Source organism: Colius striatus, chromosome 16, assembly GCF_028858725.1.
Source record: "Colius striatus isolate bColStr4 chromosome 16, bColStr4.1.hap1, whole genome shotgun sequence".
Classification (NCBI taxonomy): Eukaryota; Metazoa; Chordata; class Aves; order Coliiformes; family Coliidae; genus Colius; species Colius striatus.
The window spans coordinates 7,292,287-7,307,673 of record NC_084774.1 but is presented as its reverse complement, the minus strand read 5'-3'; the positions used below and the strand labels follow the sequence as shown (position 1 = coordinate 7,307,673).

Below are 15,387 nucleotides of genomic sequence, written 5' to 3'. Positions count from 1 at the left end.
CAGGACCAGCAAGCAAGGTGAGTATGTGAAGAACCCTTCCCAAAACCTCTCCCTGTCCCTACCCAGCAGCCTCTGCCTGCATGCAAAGAGAGGACTAGGTGCAGAGCTCCTTTTCTCTGGATGCAGGGCATGGGGAGCTACACCAAGGTGGGCTTCTGTCATTAAAGAGCTACCCCTGCCCCACACACCTGGGGAAGATGGGGTCTCCAGCTGCCTGAGCATCCCTCCTCATGCAGCCAGCCAGGTAGCTGAGTGGCTCTCCTGCCCTGAGCAGACACATCCCAGCACCAGGGCCATGGCCCCCATGGGTGGAAGTGCTCTGGCACCAACTTGGCATATTTACACCTCCCTGAAGCAAGTGCTGAGCTCCAACAAGCACAGGCTCCAAAGCTAACGCTGGGAACGGTGACAGCAGCGGTGCCACGCTGGCTCCCTCCAGCTGACCAGGGTCTGCAGCATCCTGGGGTGCCCAGACAGCAGAGATCTCCCCCAAGGATTTTTAGAGCTTGAGGACAGGAAGCATTTGCAAAAGCCAGAGGACCCTGTTCTGGCAGCTTCTCTGTAGCCCAGCCAAGAGGAAAGGGACACGGCCTACAAATCTTCAGGGTGTTTATTGTCAGGACAGAAATGTCTTTAGATAAAAGTGTTTCAAAATAGCACTACCCTGGCTCTCAGAATGAAACACAGATATATACACACACCTAAATATTTATAGGAAGAAATATTACCAGTTTGCTGTGTGAGGAGTAAAAAAACCAAACAAGACAAGGACCAATTCCCAAAGAAATCTGCCAAAAGGGAGGCAGGGGCCATGTGGTTCCTGCTGCCTGCTCTCCCGTGGGCACACAGCTGGGCAGGGTGCTGGGGCAGTCAGGGACCACGTCCTCCCACAGCAGCCACACAGGCAGAGGAAGCTCTCAGGGTGTGATCAATGCAGGGTGTTTTTACTCTTGCAAAGCAGCTTGCTGGGAGCTGGGGGGCTGTACAGGGGCTGGCTCAGCCCAATTGCTCTGGGAAAAGGCCAAGTGTCACATCTCCATGCTGAAAGCCCACACGGTCATCCCACCTCATCCCAGACCTGCCGGTTCGGAGGAACAAGGCAACAGCAGCAGCTGAAGCCTTTGGCTTTGCAGCAGGGGGTTTGCTCAAGTTCTTTTGGGGATTTTTTTTTTAGGATTTTGGGTTTTTTTTTTAAATACACTCCATGTCCCCCTTGGGATTTTGTGATACAAGAACACTGATGCTTTACAATAGCCTAGCAATAACAACACCACACAGCTGCTGTCCGTCCCCATCCAAGCACTGCAGCCCTCTGCAAGCATCACTTCTTGTTAGCAACCTGCTTTTCCAAGTCTTCGAGCCTGGCTGTCATCTGAGCAAGTGAATGTGCTAAGGAAACAGCAGGAGCCACACAGTCACAGAATCCCAGAGTGGTGGGGGCTGGAAAGGCCCTGCAGAGCTCAGCCAGCCCAACCCCCTGCTAAAGCAGGTTTTCCTCGATCAGGTCACACAGGAATGTGTCCAGGTGGGTTTGGAAACCTCCACAACCTCCCTGGGCAGCCTGAACCAGGGCTCCCTCACCTCAACAGTGAAATAGTTTTTCTTATGTTTAAGTGGCACTTTTATGTTACAGCTTATGTCCATCACCCCTCATCCTGCCTCTGGACATGTCAGAAAAAAGTGTCACCCCATCCTCTCGACATATACCTTTTAAATACTTGTAAGTATGAATGAGATCCCTTCCTAGTCTCCTCCAGGCTAAATGGCCTCAGATCCCACAGCTTTTCCTCCTAAGGAAGCTGTTCCAGTGCCCTGATCATCTTGGTAGTCCTGCACTGGCCTCTCTCCAGCAGTTCCCTGTCTTGAGCTGGGGAGCCCAGAACTGGTCTGGTGGCCAAAGGGCTTTTTCTCCCTGAAGGAGCTTAAAACTTTCCCCAGTGCCATTTATCCACCCCTGCCTTCCCTGTGTGCAGTGTGTCCCCAGGCTGCCCTGCACCCCAGCAAGTCCAGGCATCACCCCAAAGGATATTTTTCTCCGTCAGGCTCTGCAGGATGGCCACGGTGTTCGTCTGGAACTGCACCAGCGCCTCGCACTCGCACGGGCTGCGGATCTCCGTCTCCCCTTTGCCCTCCTCTGTGACAACAGGGGTTTTGGTGCACCCAGAGCCACAGCCCCACAGCACCCAGCTCTCCCCTGCTCCCATGAGTCTTACTCCTACAGCCACCATCTAGGCCCAGGCCTGGGCCTTGAGGCTCTCCCATTTTCTCCTCTTCTTTCAGCCTCTCTCCTCTTTGCCAGGCTGCATCCCTGCAAGCCCCATGAGCTCACTGCCAGGCATCCCACGGAGCTGCCATGCATGTGGTCATGGTGTGCAAGCACAGCCCACGCTGAGCTTCATTCTGCCTTCAAGTCAGAGGGGCAGGGGACACGTGACCCCAGCCCTGAGTGGGTCTCAAGGGCACTGGGGAGCCCCAGCCTGCCCCAGGGCAGGGAGACCCTCACACTAACCCCTCGTGGTCCTCCTCCACCCCACAGCAGCAGGAGCCCACGTCTGGATGAGGAGACAGCTGGAGCGGCATCCCCCAAGGCAGTGCCTCTGCCCCTGCAATGGCCCTGGAGTGGCCACTCACATTAATACTTTTGTATTAAACTCCTCAGCTTCATCTTCTCTTTCAAATGCCTCTCTGAGATCCACCTCTGTGCACACAACAGCCTGGTGAGATCCAGAGACAGTCTAGGCTCCCACCAGCCCAGCTCAGCCCTGGGGTATGTGACACAGGGTGACAGACACCAGCCACCCCCTGGCCCTGAGGGGAGAAGGGGGTTTGGGGTTGAGCCCACAGTGTGGCCAGGGGCACTCACCTGGGCAGATGTTCAGTTTGAAGTTCTCCACGAGGTGGGTCATGGTGGTGAAGTCTGCTGAGTAGGAGAAGTGCTGCTCCACCGGCTCAGAGGCGATGGCTCTCAGCTCCTCCTCCACAGCCTTCCCAACGCCCACGGCAAACATGACGATCCCTGTGTGCCAAGGATGGATCCTGAGCACTCTGCCAGCCACCCCACACCGAGCAGCCCCGCGCTCAGATGAAGCAAAACCAAAGATGCAGGATTTCCCTCTGGCTTCCCAAATACACAGCAGGAGTTTGGGAAGGATGGTGCAGGCTGCTGGATGAAGGATGCTGCTCAGAGCAACCCGTGAGCACAGCAAACCCAGGCAAAGCAGCACCCCGAGGCTGGATGCTGGAGCCAGCCATCCCAAAGAACCACCCTGGGATGCCCAAAGCACTTGTGATTTAGGGTGCACCTGACTCCTTCGCTCTCCTGGCCCATTCGGAGATGTCATCCTGGGAGCGCCCATCTGTGAAGACCAGCCCGATCCTGGGCACGTTGTGGGACAGAGGCCTGGCACCTTCCAGCTCGGAGAAGCTGTGCTCCACCATGTGCTTGAGGGCAAGGCCCGTCATGGTGCCTTTCTCCATGTACTCCACGTCCATCACGGCCGCCTTGATCTCGTCCGCGCTGTGGTACTTGTTGAGGGGAAACTCGGTGCGGACGCGGCTGGAGTATTGCACCAGCCCCACGCGGGTGCCGTGGGGAGACACCTCCAGCAGGTCCACGATGCGGTTCACAAACTGCTTCACTAGCTCAAAATTGTGAGGCCGGACGCTCTTGGAGCCATCGATCACCATCACCAGGTCAACGTGCCCGGCCCCGCACTCTGTGGGCACAGGGGGAAGGTGAGAAGGGACTGACCTGGCTGGGGCACCGTCGGGGTGAAGATGCCCAGGGCTGAGCTTCAGGATACGGCACAGACCTCCTGAATCTGAGGCCAGGAAGCAGGGGTCTCAGCCCAAAAACCCCCACTGTCACTCCCATGTCCTTGGAAAGTCTTTCCTAAGTCTCCCTTTTCCTGCCACATCTCCTGGGCCATGTCTCCAGGACACGAGCCCATATCCATCCCCCCAGCAGCCAAGGTGCTCCCCCAAGCCCCCCAGCTCTCTATCCTGCTTCCAACCCAGCTCAAAGTCTTGCTCAGCTCCCCAACTTAGTGCTCCCTGTGCAGGAGCAAGGAGCCCAGCCCAGGAGGGTGCCAAGGCCCGTGTGCCAGTACTCACTGCTGCAGGCCTTGCCATCAGCCTGGAGCTGCTGCCCCTCGGGGCACACACAGCTGTAGGAGCCCTCCGTGCTCACACACTTGAACTCGCAGCCGTGATCCACCCCATTGCAGAGGTCGGTGGCTGGAAGACGAGGCAAAGGGCACAGGGTTATCCCCATCCAGGCATGGGGTGGGGTGGAACAGCCCTTCCCCTGGGGACTGGGCAGGGGATGAAGGACGTACCGCTGCAGGAGCTGCCGTCGGGCTGCAGCGTGAAGCCGCTGCGGCAGCGGCAGTAGTGCCCGCCGGGCAGGCTCACGCACTCGTGCTGGCAGCTGTGGTTACCAAAGCTGCAGTAATCAATCACTGGTGAGAGAAGGAGAGGGGTGGGCAGACGAGGAAGGACGGGAGGAGAGAGAAAGCAAGAAGCAAATGGAGATGGTGACTTACTCGAGCAGCTCCTCTGGTCCTGGTTGAGGCTGTAGCCCGTGCGGCAGTGGCACGAGTATGACCCTCGAGCGCTGACGCAGTGGTGTTGACAGCCATGTCTCCCATCTGCACAGGCATCGATGGCTGTGGGAGAACAGGACACCCATCACCCTCCTGTCCCAGCCTTCCTGGGGCAGCTAAGTAGGGGCTGCTCCAGGGCTCTGAAGCAGCTCCCAGCACTTTAAAACAAGAAGCCAAAGTCCCAAGGTGGTGGCCAGACTGACTAAACCAGCTTTGTGCTGCACACACAGGGCCAAACCTCAGTGCATTTGGGTGGCTGTGATGTGTACCCAGTGCCCCCTCAGGTAACAGGCAGCTGGTTGTGCCCACAGGAGCCCCAAATGTCCCATCCCAGAGAGCTGATGGGGATTTAGCAATGCTGAGTGACCACAGTTATCATAGACTCAGGAGGATCAGTGAGCAGATCACCCAGACTGCTGCTGGTAGTCTGCTGCCTTCCACCTTCCCTCCATGAGACCTGTAACTACAAACCCTCTACAAGAGTTAGGGTAATGAAGGGGCTTTACGGGAGCAGGTCTTTCCATCCACGTTGAGCCTGTAGCCGGGGTTGCACTCGCAGTAGAAGGTGCCAGGGGTGCTGACACAGCTGTGCTGGCAGCCATGCTCCCGCTCCACACACATGTCCACCCCTGCAAGACAGAGGAGCCATCAGAGCAGCCCATGGGCACGTCAGAGGTGTGGGGATCCCAGTTCTACAATGTGCCCCAGCCCTGCCAGTCCCAGCACACCCACTAACTACTGGTGCTCGGACACAGACACTGTGTGGGGCAGGCTGCTGAGCCACCTTGGCTTCCTGAGCTACCTCAGCACTAACTCAGCACTCAGTATTGATGCTGTTGATAGTTTGAGCTGAGGGAGCAAAAGCTTGAGCTCAGCTGGAATGTGCTGAAGGTCTGTGTGGCTGCGTGGCCAGGAGCCTGCAGAGCCAGCTAGGAAGCAGGCACTAGGGTGGGTAGGAAACGGGCAGGGTGTTGTAAGCAAAGGCATCAGGCATGTCAGGGCCTGAGAGGCAATACAGAATCGTAGAATCCCAAAATGGTGGGGGTTAGAAGGACCTTCCAGAGCTAAAGCAGGTTCCCCTCGATCCCAGTAAGGCCCATCAGCATGGAAAGGGACAGACAGGTCCCAGCCTGCAAGCTCCCAACCCTCACCAGCGTGGCCTTGGTGTGAAGCAGCCTCCCAGCTCCCACCCAACCTGGCTTCTATTAAACACAAATGTGCAGGCAGCAGATGCCATGCAGATGTCTGTGGAGGGGCAGACCCTGGACATCAAAATGTATATGGGGCTCTGGGATGTGTCACCCACTCCATCACACCAGGGAAACCAGCTCCACATTGCCTGCTCTTTTAATATTCCCATCACTGCTTCCATGATGTCCTGGCTTGGAGAAGAGCTACTGGGCATGGGTGAAGAAAAGCACTTGAAATGCTTCTAAGCTTTCCTTAGCCTAGCCCAGCAGAGGAATGGTCAGCAAGGGGAAAGGTGAGCAAGGAGAAGGGTGAGAAAGGGGAAAGGTGAGAAAGGGGAAAGGTGAGAAAGGGGAAAGGTGAGAAAGAGAATGAGCAAGGGGAAGGATGAGCAAGGAAAGGGGAAAGGAGAAAAAGGGGAAAGGTGAGCAATGGGAAGGGTGAGCAAGGGCAAGGGGAGAGAAAGGGGAAAGGTGAGAAAGGGGAAAGGTGAGCAAGGACAAGGGTGGACAAGGGGAAAGGTGAGCAAGGGGAAAGGTGAGCAAGGGGAAAGGTGAGAAAGAGGAAAGGTGAGCAAGGAGAAGGGTGAACAAAGGGAAGAGTGACCCAGGGGAAAGGTGAGCACGGGGAAAGGACACCTGCTCCAGCATCCCACTGAGGAGGCTGCTTCCCTGTCTACGCTGCTCCTAGCAATGGCAGCCACCCCAAACACCCCTCCCAAGGTCACCTTCTAGCCTGGGTGAGGAGCAGGCACCAAGGCCACCTTTACCACCCCACAGCCACGGCTTTCACCCACCGCAGAGCTTGTCCTGGAACTGCTTCCCGAACTGCTGGATGAGCTCGAAGGACTCGACCAGGAAGACGTGCTCCTCCAGCGGCGGCGAGGCCATGGCCCGCAGCGAGCTCATGTCCGCCCGCTGGATGCCCACGGCGTAGATCTCGATGCCGGCCTTGCGGGCCTGGCTGGCCACCTCGGCCACGCGGTCCTGCGGCCGCCCGTCCGTCACGATGATGGCGACGCGGGGGATCTTCTTGTGAGGAGGCCGCGCGCCCTCCTGCACGGTGAAGGCCACGTTCATGGCGTACTGGATGGCCAGCCCGGTCATGGTGCCCTGGGCTAGCGGGATGATGCCATTGATGGCCTTTTCCATCTCTGCCCGCGTGAAGAAGGTCTTGAGGGAGAAGATGTTCTGCACCTGGCTGGAGTACTGGATCACCCCCACCCGCGTGGCGTTGGGGCCCACGTCCAGGCTGCCGATGATGTCCATCATGAAGCGCCGCATGGTCTCAAACTCGAAGGGCCGCACGCTGCGGGAGCTGTCGATCACAAACACGATGTCCAGGGGGCCTGTCCTGCACTTCAGGCCTGCAACGGGGCAAAGAGATGGCTCAGCCCCACGGCTGCCTGCCAGGAACCAGGCTGGGAGCAGAGACATGCTGTCAGCCGGCTTGAGGGGTGCTCAGTGGGGGTGGAGAGGGCAGCACCCAGAGACCAGCACCTTCCCACTGACAAAGAAACCCATGGAGGGTGCAGGAGCAGGGATGACAGGCTGGGGAGACATGCCTTGGCCGTGGGGCTGTGAAGAAATCCCTCTAGCCTGTCCCTGCAGTCAGACCCAGCTCCTGCTTCCTATATCTCCACAGCCAATGGCCCAGGGGCAGCAGAAACACTTCTATCAGCATCCACCCTGGCAAAGTTCAGGCACAGATTTAGACAGCAGTGCCTTCATCTCTGCAGCAAATCAGAGCATTAAAGTGTAAAACAGCCCAGGGCCTCGTGCTGTCCTCCACAAACAACCTGCAGCTCCTGTTCCAGAGCTCTGCACGCACGGGCTCCTGCTGCTGCGGTGCCAAGCACGAAAATACTGCTTCTGTTCCCCCCACAGCTCCAGCTTCCCCCAGTCTTTACTGCACTTTGCCAGCTTCTGCCTAAGAAGAGGCCTGGCTTTGTTGTGGGTTTTTTTAAGGGCAGAAAATGAGACAGTGAAAAGCACAGCTCAGGGCACACACATGGCGGGGATGGAGCCAAAGAGCCTCTCTTGGACATATGGGTGCTACTTCCAGTGCAAACTGGGAGAGTGTTTCGCAAGTGAAATGCCAAGGAACATATTTTGCTTGGCTCGTGTGTACTCAAGCCTGGGAGAATTTGGCCCTCGTATGCAAACACGTTGAGTCCCCTTGGGATGATGCCCAGACCTGGGCTGTCATCTCAACTGCTCCAAAGGTCTTGGAGAGATATCTGGCTCTTTTTCCCATTCCGTGCCTTCACTGCTTTTAAGCTGGAATTGATTTAGCTCCCTCTGCCCCAGGAGGAGAGTGGCTGGTGCCCCTGTGTTTTCTTTGACCTCCCCCATCAGGTAACCCATGCAGGCAGGGAGTTCTTCCTCACGCCTGTGCCTTCTGCCAAGGCTGGAGCCCGCAGGTAGGAGGGTGAGAAGCCCTGAGCTGGGCTATGCCAAGGCTGAGGACATGCCTGGAGCAAGTGGCATCATACCCACCATGCTGGGGCCAGGTTTGGGCTCCCACTCCCCTGGGCAGCCCTGGGAAGTTCAGGTCCCACATCTAGGGGGGATCCTCCATCCTCCTGAGGATGCCTCCAAAGAAGAGGCATCAGGTCCCCACACCTCAAGGAACAAGCTGTCCTCTGAGGGCTTCACTGCCCTGACACACTCACTTCTTTCTCCTCCAGGCAATCCTCACCAGCTGGGGCTCACCTGCAGGCTTTGGTCTGGCTTCCAGCATGGTCAGGAGAAGCAGGAGGAGAGGGGCAACAAGCAGGAGCTTCGTCATGGCTGTGTGAGACCACAGGGCTCTGGTGCTGGGGGGACTGGCTGTGGGGAGAAGATGACACAAAATCAGTGCTGAAGGGCCTGGTGTCCCCAGGCAGTGCCAAAAACCCTGGGCAGCAGCAGTTTTGACAGATCCATCCCCAAACTTCTCTGAACCCAAGTGGGACTTTTCCCATTTGAGGGCTGTCAGTGTGAGCACAGCTAAATTTCATTACAGAAGAAACGATCTGCCAAGGGGTCTGATTTTCTCCTCTGGGTGGAGCTGGCAGTGGGACAAGCCTTATTTTCACTTGCAGAGCAGGCAGAGGGGATGTTCAGCCAAATGCTTTCTCACTGGCCTGGCTGCAGCTCCTCACAGCCAGCGGCCAGTGGGACAGCAGCACTGTCCCTCCTGACTCTGGCTCCACATAGGAAGAGAAGCACCCCAGACAAAACACCAGCACAGACAAAACCTGCTCAGAAGTCTCTCAAAGTCACTGGAAAAGACCATTTTTCTAAGAAGTTCCATAAATGTTTTCTCTGCCCTTTTCCAAACAGCCTCTGGAGGGCAAAGAGCAGAAGCCTCTGCACAGGGCATCAGGGGGGACCCCCCTGCTCTATCACCAGCACTTTGCAGCTCTCCTTGTCCTGCTGCCTTTTCTGAGGGATGCTCTGCACCTCCACAGGTTTTCATACATTTGAGGTGTGATAGTTGGGAAAAAAAGAGATTTAAACCAGTTACTCAAAACTTGAGCTTGTCCCTTGCCTCACTCCCTGCCCAGCCCTGTGTTGCCTGGCCTTGCCTTTCCCTGGCTCCTGCAGGGACACAGATTTGTTTGGTTTCTTTTTATTGCAGTTCTGGTCAGAAAACCAAGGTGTTGGTGGGGCAAATGCCACAGTTAATGCAGCTTCCCCCAGGAGACCACTGCCAAGCACAGATACTGGAAGGGTGCTTTTCAAAAAAGCACACAGAGATTCATTTTATCAGGAGTTATCAGCCAGTATTTATCTAGCCCCAGGAGGTCTCAGTTGTAATTCATCACCAGAGCTGCCATTTAATTGCTCAGTGGTTACGTGCAGCCCTGAACCTGGTGTATTTGATAGCAGGGACACTGATAATGGGTTTCACAGCTGCATCTTCAAACTGTCTCCAGACTCAGTGTTCACACCTGAAAACTTACATTGAAGAATTAGGACAGAAGAGGGCTACAAGAGGAAAGTGGGATCCAGAACACTAGTCTCAAAGGGAGAGACACAGCCTCTTCCTGGGGAGTGGGAGCAGCCCAGCCAGCCCAGGGTGTGAGCTCTGCAGCAGGCACTGGGGGTGGCTCAGCTTTGTTTCCCCATTTATTTAGCAGATTCTTTATCCAGCTTTTTTTTTTTGTGGGGGAAAGCCCTCACTAACCACTGAATATTTTGGGGACAGCTATGGCACCTCTAACATTCAGCAGCTCTCTGCTCTCCAAGCCTCCCTGCAGTGACAGGCTGGCACGGAGCCCGTGTCTCGCAGCATCTGAAGAGCTTCAAAGCCAGCCCTAAGAGAGGAATGAGCTCTCAGGCCAGGAACCAAGGAGGAGAAAATCAGTTCATGACTGATCTATTTTTAACAGCATCCCAGCTTTGGATGAAGTCTTGGCCCTCACCACAGGAAGGGCTGATGCTGCCTGGACAGGGCAGAGCACAGTGGCTCAGCCATGCCTCCAGCACTGGTCCTGCCAGCAGACACCCAGCCCAGGATAGTGCCCCAGTCCCTGATTCAGTATAGTGCCCAGCCCTTCTCTGGCAGCAAGGCTGATGGGGACAGGGGAGCAAATGTGATGGGACAGATGCCCCTGAGTATCTCTCCCACCATCCCACACCGGGCAACTTCCCTGCTGCTCACTGTCCTCAGTGCCCCAGGGCTGACTCAGTCCCACAGAGGGGTTCCCCCCACCCTGAGGGCTCCCACACCCCCCGACATCCCTGCTAGCACGCAGGAGTGGGAGGGAGATGGGTGGGAAGCGACCGGCTGGCAGGCAGCTGCCGTGAGACAGAGCAAACACGGCGCCGGCCGCAACGCCGGGGACCTTGAGATAACGCTGAGCTATAAAGGAAAAGGGTCCAGGTGGGGTGAGTGCTGCTGGCTGGGCTGGCACAGCCAAACACACAGCAGCCAAGCCCACAGGGGCACTTGGACCACCTCCTGACCTTCCTGGGCATTGCAAGGGGAAAAGCAGCCATTGCTTGTCCCTGCTGGAGATGCACAAAGAGGGTGACCGAGGGAAGAACCATTGGTAAGGACAGAAGGGTCAGCAATGAGCTCAGCCTCCTCTTGACTCTCCTTGGGACCTCTCAGACAAGGAGGACATGGAGATGAATCCCCAGAGGCAAACAGGTAAGACACTTTTACCAGCAGTTCTGCCCCACAGCACCTGCATCTCTCCCTGTTCCACACCCCTCCCCTCTCTGCATGCTCCCCATCCCACATCCCTCTCCTCTCTGCATGTTCCCCATCCAACACCCCTCCCTTCTCTGCATGCTCCCCATCCCACACCCCTCCCCTCTCTGCATCCCTCCCCACTCTGCCACTTGTCCATCTGCTCTCCCTGCCAAGTGCTGAGTCTCAGGAAAAACAGGCGCCTCGGGTTTCAGCCTGGCCTCCTTGGCAGCTCTCTCCTGGCTACAGGTTAACAGAAATGCTCTCAATATTCTGGTTAGCAGGTCAGCCTTGGGCAGGACAGGACAGGACATGGCAGGGAGCAGGGTGAGGGGTGCAGCCAGCTCGTTACAGGGCTGTGGGCTAAAGTGTAGAGGGGATGAAGCAGATGGAGCAAGAAGGGATGAAAGGCTCAGGAGGTGGCAGTGCATTCACAGCCCAAGAAAAGCCCCAACTGCACTGTCATGAGGAGGAAAGCAAGTTGTGGAGCTTGGCTGTGGAGTCATGAGCCAGGTCTCAGCTACAGTCACAGAATCACATACAAAGTCCAGTTCTGGGCTCCCCAGTTCAAGACTGATAGCGAACTGCTGGAGAGAGGCCAGTGCAGGGCTACAAAGGTGCTCAGGGGATGGAACATCTCTCTGGTGAGGAGAGGCTGTGGGACCTGGGCTGTTTAGCCTGCAGAAGACTGAGGGAAAGACCTTATCAATGCTGATAAATAGCCAAAGCAGAGGTGTAGAGAGGATGAGACCAGTGTTTTTCTGTAGTGCCCAGCGACAGGACAAGAGGTAACGGGAGGAAGTGCCACATGCACACAGGGAAAAACTCCTTTGGTGCTGAGATGAGGGAGCCCTGGCCCAGGCTGCCCAGGGAGGGTGTGGAGGCTCCTTCTCAGGAGGTTTCCAACCCCACCTGGACACGTTCCTGTGGCCCCTGAGCCAGGGGAACCTGCTTTAGCAGGGGCTTGGGCTGGCTGAGTTCTGGAGGTTCCTTCCAACCACCACCACTCTGGGATCCTGTATGATCTCATGCATCTGGGCACACCAGCCTTTAACTGAGCTGTTTATGCCAAAAATAACACAGCTCCAGCCACCTGCCTGGGCTTGGCAGACCTTTGGCACATTTGGGGAGCAGCAGCAGCAGTGGCTCTGCCCTGGCTCCAGACCCTGTGAGATGCCAGGACAAGGGATGGCCATGTACTGCAGCGACAGGGGAAGCGCCAGGAACCACTGACCAAGCACCTTGTCACTGTGAGCAAAGCCACCCAGCAGTCCCAGGCAGGCAGGAGGAGGCATGCACAGCTTGGCACTGATGCCACATGTGCTACCAGTTAATGGCACATATTTCTGTGCTGGAAAACTTGGCTGATGGTAGAACAGCCCTAGATGGGACGTTCCTGAGACTCACCCACCCCAGCTGCCTCTCCATGGAGCCTGGTTTGCTCTGCACAGCTTTTCTTTGTGGAGACCCAACCAAGCAGTTGTGGCAGGCCCTGACTCAACTCCCACATCAGTGTTATTTGATGAAAGTGTCACAAAAAACACCTCAGAATAAGGCTCAGGAGCCACAGACTCCATGTGCTTAAAACATCAGAGTCCTGCCAGAACAGCAGCAGAAAGGCTCAGGCTGGAGGACAGGGGAAAATTGTCATGTCTCAAGCAGCACAGTAAGTTGTTCTTTGGGTCCATGTCTGACAGAAAGGCTGTCCAAAAAGTGCATGTAGGACTAAGACAGGATGACCACAGCCTGTCTTGGCCCAGGCACAGAGGACAAAGAACTCCCCAGAGCCACCTGGAGAGATGCAGACAACTTACATCAACCTGGAGGCACCTCTTGATGTCAGAGTTTGCTGTGGAAACCCCAATGGACTGTTTGTGGTCTAGATATTTGCTTGACCATTAAGCCACGTGAACGAATGAGGCCCAGAACAGCCCTGGAGTTGGATCCACTCTCTCTTGGAGGGCTGCCCAAAGGCTGGTTTCTCCCAACACAATCCCTAATCTCAAGGTGCTCCCAGTGTGCAGGTGCACTGCTCTCAGCAGTGCCTCTGCTGCTCATGAGCACTGAATCCAGCCTCAGGGCCATTTTATAGGCAGTGCTGACCTTGCACTCAAATCACAGCTCCAGTATCATAACCCTCATCCCCCAGAGCAGCTAGGTGAGGAGCTGCAGATTACCTGGGAGAGGACAGCAATGCAGTTTCCAGAGCAAGAGACAGGGAACACAATCACACCAAGGCCAGAGAAATTCCAGGAATTCCCATCCCAAAATAGGTTTTTCCCTCTTTCTAAGGACTGATTTGTCCTTGGTTCTTCCCAAACACATGTATGGGAGAACAAGAGTAGACTCTTTCCAGGACACTGCAGTACTCTCTGGTTACAAGGCTGTGGCAGCTTTTCTGGGCCAAGTGCCACCTGGAAGGACATGTTGTTTGAAAAACAAGGCTGTATTTCTCCAATAGCACATGATGGCTCCAAACTCAACAGGAGCCAATCAGCAGGACTGCCCTAACAGGAAAACCTGGCTGGATGCAGAGGGGTCATCTCTTTCTCTCCCCTTGCACCCCAAAAAGCCTATTCCCTGTTTTATGGGGACCACTCCTGCACTCACTAGGGTTAGAATATTCCCTGGGAAGGCAGAAGGAAAATGAGTTTCATGTCCCAGTCCATTTGCAGGCTGTCAGATGTCTGTGTCTCACAGCTCACAGACTTGATGTCTTACAAGTCCCAACAGGTTTATACTTCAAGATGTTTGAAATCCCCTTGGGAGAGGAATGCTGAGTCGGCAACAGACAGGGCATCCCCTTTCAGATATTCTCCATGACAGCACACAGGGTCCTTCTCTCCTACCAATCTATTCTTAAATGACCTCCCAGTGCTCTGCAACTCAGCAGAAGGGAAGCCCCTTTCCCCCAGTCTCTGCTCTGGAACCCCCTGCACCTGGGCTGCTGCAGCAATGGCAAGAATCAAAGCCACATTCACTCACAAATTAAACATGGCCCTTCAAAGCATGTGTTAAACATGTACCCAGAAGGAAAACATCAGATGGTCAGCCAATTCTCCTTGCTCAGCTACCCATGTCAAGTGATGGTTCTTCTTTCAGGACTACTGGGGGCATTTCTCTGTTCCTCTCTATCCCACTCAAGACCTGAGGTTGCACTTGTCCCCAAGTAAACTCAGCCCTGCTCCAAACTGGAATGTCAGGCACAACTGGAGGGATCTGGGAATGCTTTGAGATTTTGACAGAGTGATTGACAGGGGAAAGGACTCACCTTACTGACTCTTTAAAAAGCAAATGCTCCTCTGCAAACAGGCCCCTGGAGGGCAGCTGAACTGGGCCAGGAGACTTCAGACTCTGGAGGAAAGGAGGGCTGGGTCATCCAGAAGCTGAGGCAGCAATCCCTTTCCCGAGTTCTTGTTCTGTGAGGAAGGTGTTACAGTGCATTTTTTTCCCCAGAAATATGCATGTTCAACCACAAAGGAAAGAGAAATGGCCCAGGCTGAGCTCCTGATGCAGCAGAGATGGCATCTCTAAGTGATGAGACTGATAGTCTGTAGCAGGACATCAGTCTCCTGAATGCTGGGACCAATATCCCCAGCTGACCTGCAGCGAGCTTCCATGGCACAGCCAACCACAGAGCATGCCTGCTATTTCAGCCCTCAATCATAGATTCATTGCCTGACCTCCTTCCCTAAATCTTTGTATCATATTTCTCACTCTGGAGACGTGACTCAATCTGTTGGCATAAAGAAACACACCAGGAGAATATTCTTGCACCTCTCTCCTTTATCCTACCCATCCAGCTATGGGTTTAATTGAAAAAGCAGAAAGCCAGGAGTGTTTGGCAGCTGCAGAAACACACACAGAGACCTCAAGCCTGAAAAGTAAGCTGGTGGAGCTCTTTGTCTAGATGATTTTCAGAGGGAGAACAAACGTAGCACAGGAAACTGCTCCCACCTAACCTGAGAGCTGCCCTGTCCCTCTGCAAGGTGGCAGCTGAACTGCTGCACCAGGACTGGGCTCACCCCTCAGGAGATGCACCCCCAGCAGCACAGTGGCCTGAGGCCTCACCTCTGCTCACACTAAAGAGCAGGAGCCCTCAAGACCCTCGTGCCTCAGCACCTGTGTGTCTCCCTGGCTTCATCAGCACACCCAGCTGCTGCATGGAAACCTCCTGCCAGACCTGCCCAGGGCCCTCAAAGCAGCACTTGAGGCCATGGCTGAGGATCACTTGACCTCAGCCTTGCCCCTGTGTGGGATGAGCCCTTCCTAGTTAACTCATGAGCAACCAGTTGAAATCATCCAGTTCAGCTGCATTTACTGAGTCCCTGCCAAAGGTGCCTATGAGGTCTTTGCTTCCAGGAGAGAGCAGGGAACAGCCCAAGGTTGCTTCACTGAGGCTTTCAGGCCT

At 55.4% G+C, this 15,387-nt stretch overlaps 2 protein-coding genes across 6 annotated transcripts in view; one reads left to right on the top strand and one right to left on the bottom strand.

Moving 5' to 3' along the window:
- Positions 1–614: 614 nt before the first annotated feature.
- MATN4 (matrilin 4) overlaps positions 615–15,387 on the bottom strand; it is a 17,913-nt gene continuing 3,140 nt past the window's right edge. For 2 of the 5 annotated variants that reach the window (XM_062008861.1, XM_062008860.1), the window contains exons 2-12: positions 14,248–14,395; positions 8,507–8,623; positions 6,589–7,158; positions 5,111–5,233; positions 4,545–4,667; positions 4,338–4,460; positions 4,114–4,236; positions 3,303–3,716; positions 2,864–3,016; positions 2,030–2,134; positions 615–1,380 (exon numbers count right to left, since the gene is read on the bottom strand). In XM_062008861.1, coding sequence (XP_061864845.1) covers positions 1,322–1,380; positions 2,030–2,134; positions 2,864–3,016; positions 3,303–3,716; positions 4,114–4,236; positions 4,338–4,460; positions 4,545–4,667; positions 5,111–5,233; positions 6,589–7,158; positions 8,507–8,582 — 1,869 coding nt within the window. In that variant the 5' untranslated portion in view covers positions 8,583–8,623; positions 14,248–14,395 and the 3' untranslated portion in view covers positions 615–1,321. The remainder of the gene's footprint in view (positions 1,381–2,029; positions 2,135–2,863; positions 3,017–3,302; positions 3,717–4,113; positions 4,237–4,337; positions 4,461–4,544; positions 4,668–5,110; positions 5,234–6,588; positions 7,159–8,506; positions 8,624–14,247; positions 14,396–15,387) is intronic. The other 3 variants (XM_062008863.1, XM_062008866.1, XM_062008862.1) reach the window with 2 other exon arrangements.
- Positions 10,907–15,387, top strand: part of RBPJL (recombination signal binding protein for immunoglobulin kappa J region like) — a 20,724-nt gene continuing 16,243 nt past the window's right edge. Inside the window, exon 1 of the mRNA XM_062009431.1 lies at positions 10,907–10,934. Within this exon, the coding sequence (XP_061865415.1) occupies positions 10,907–10,934 (28 nt within the window). The remainder of the gene's footprint in view (positions 10,935–15,387) is intronic.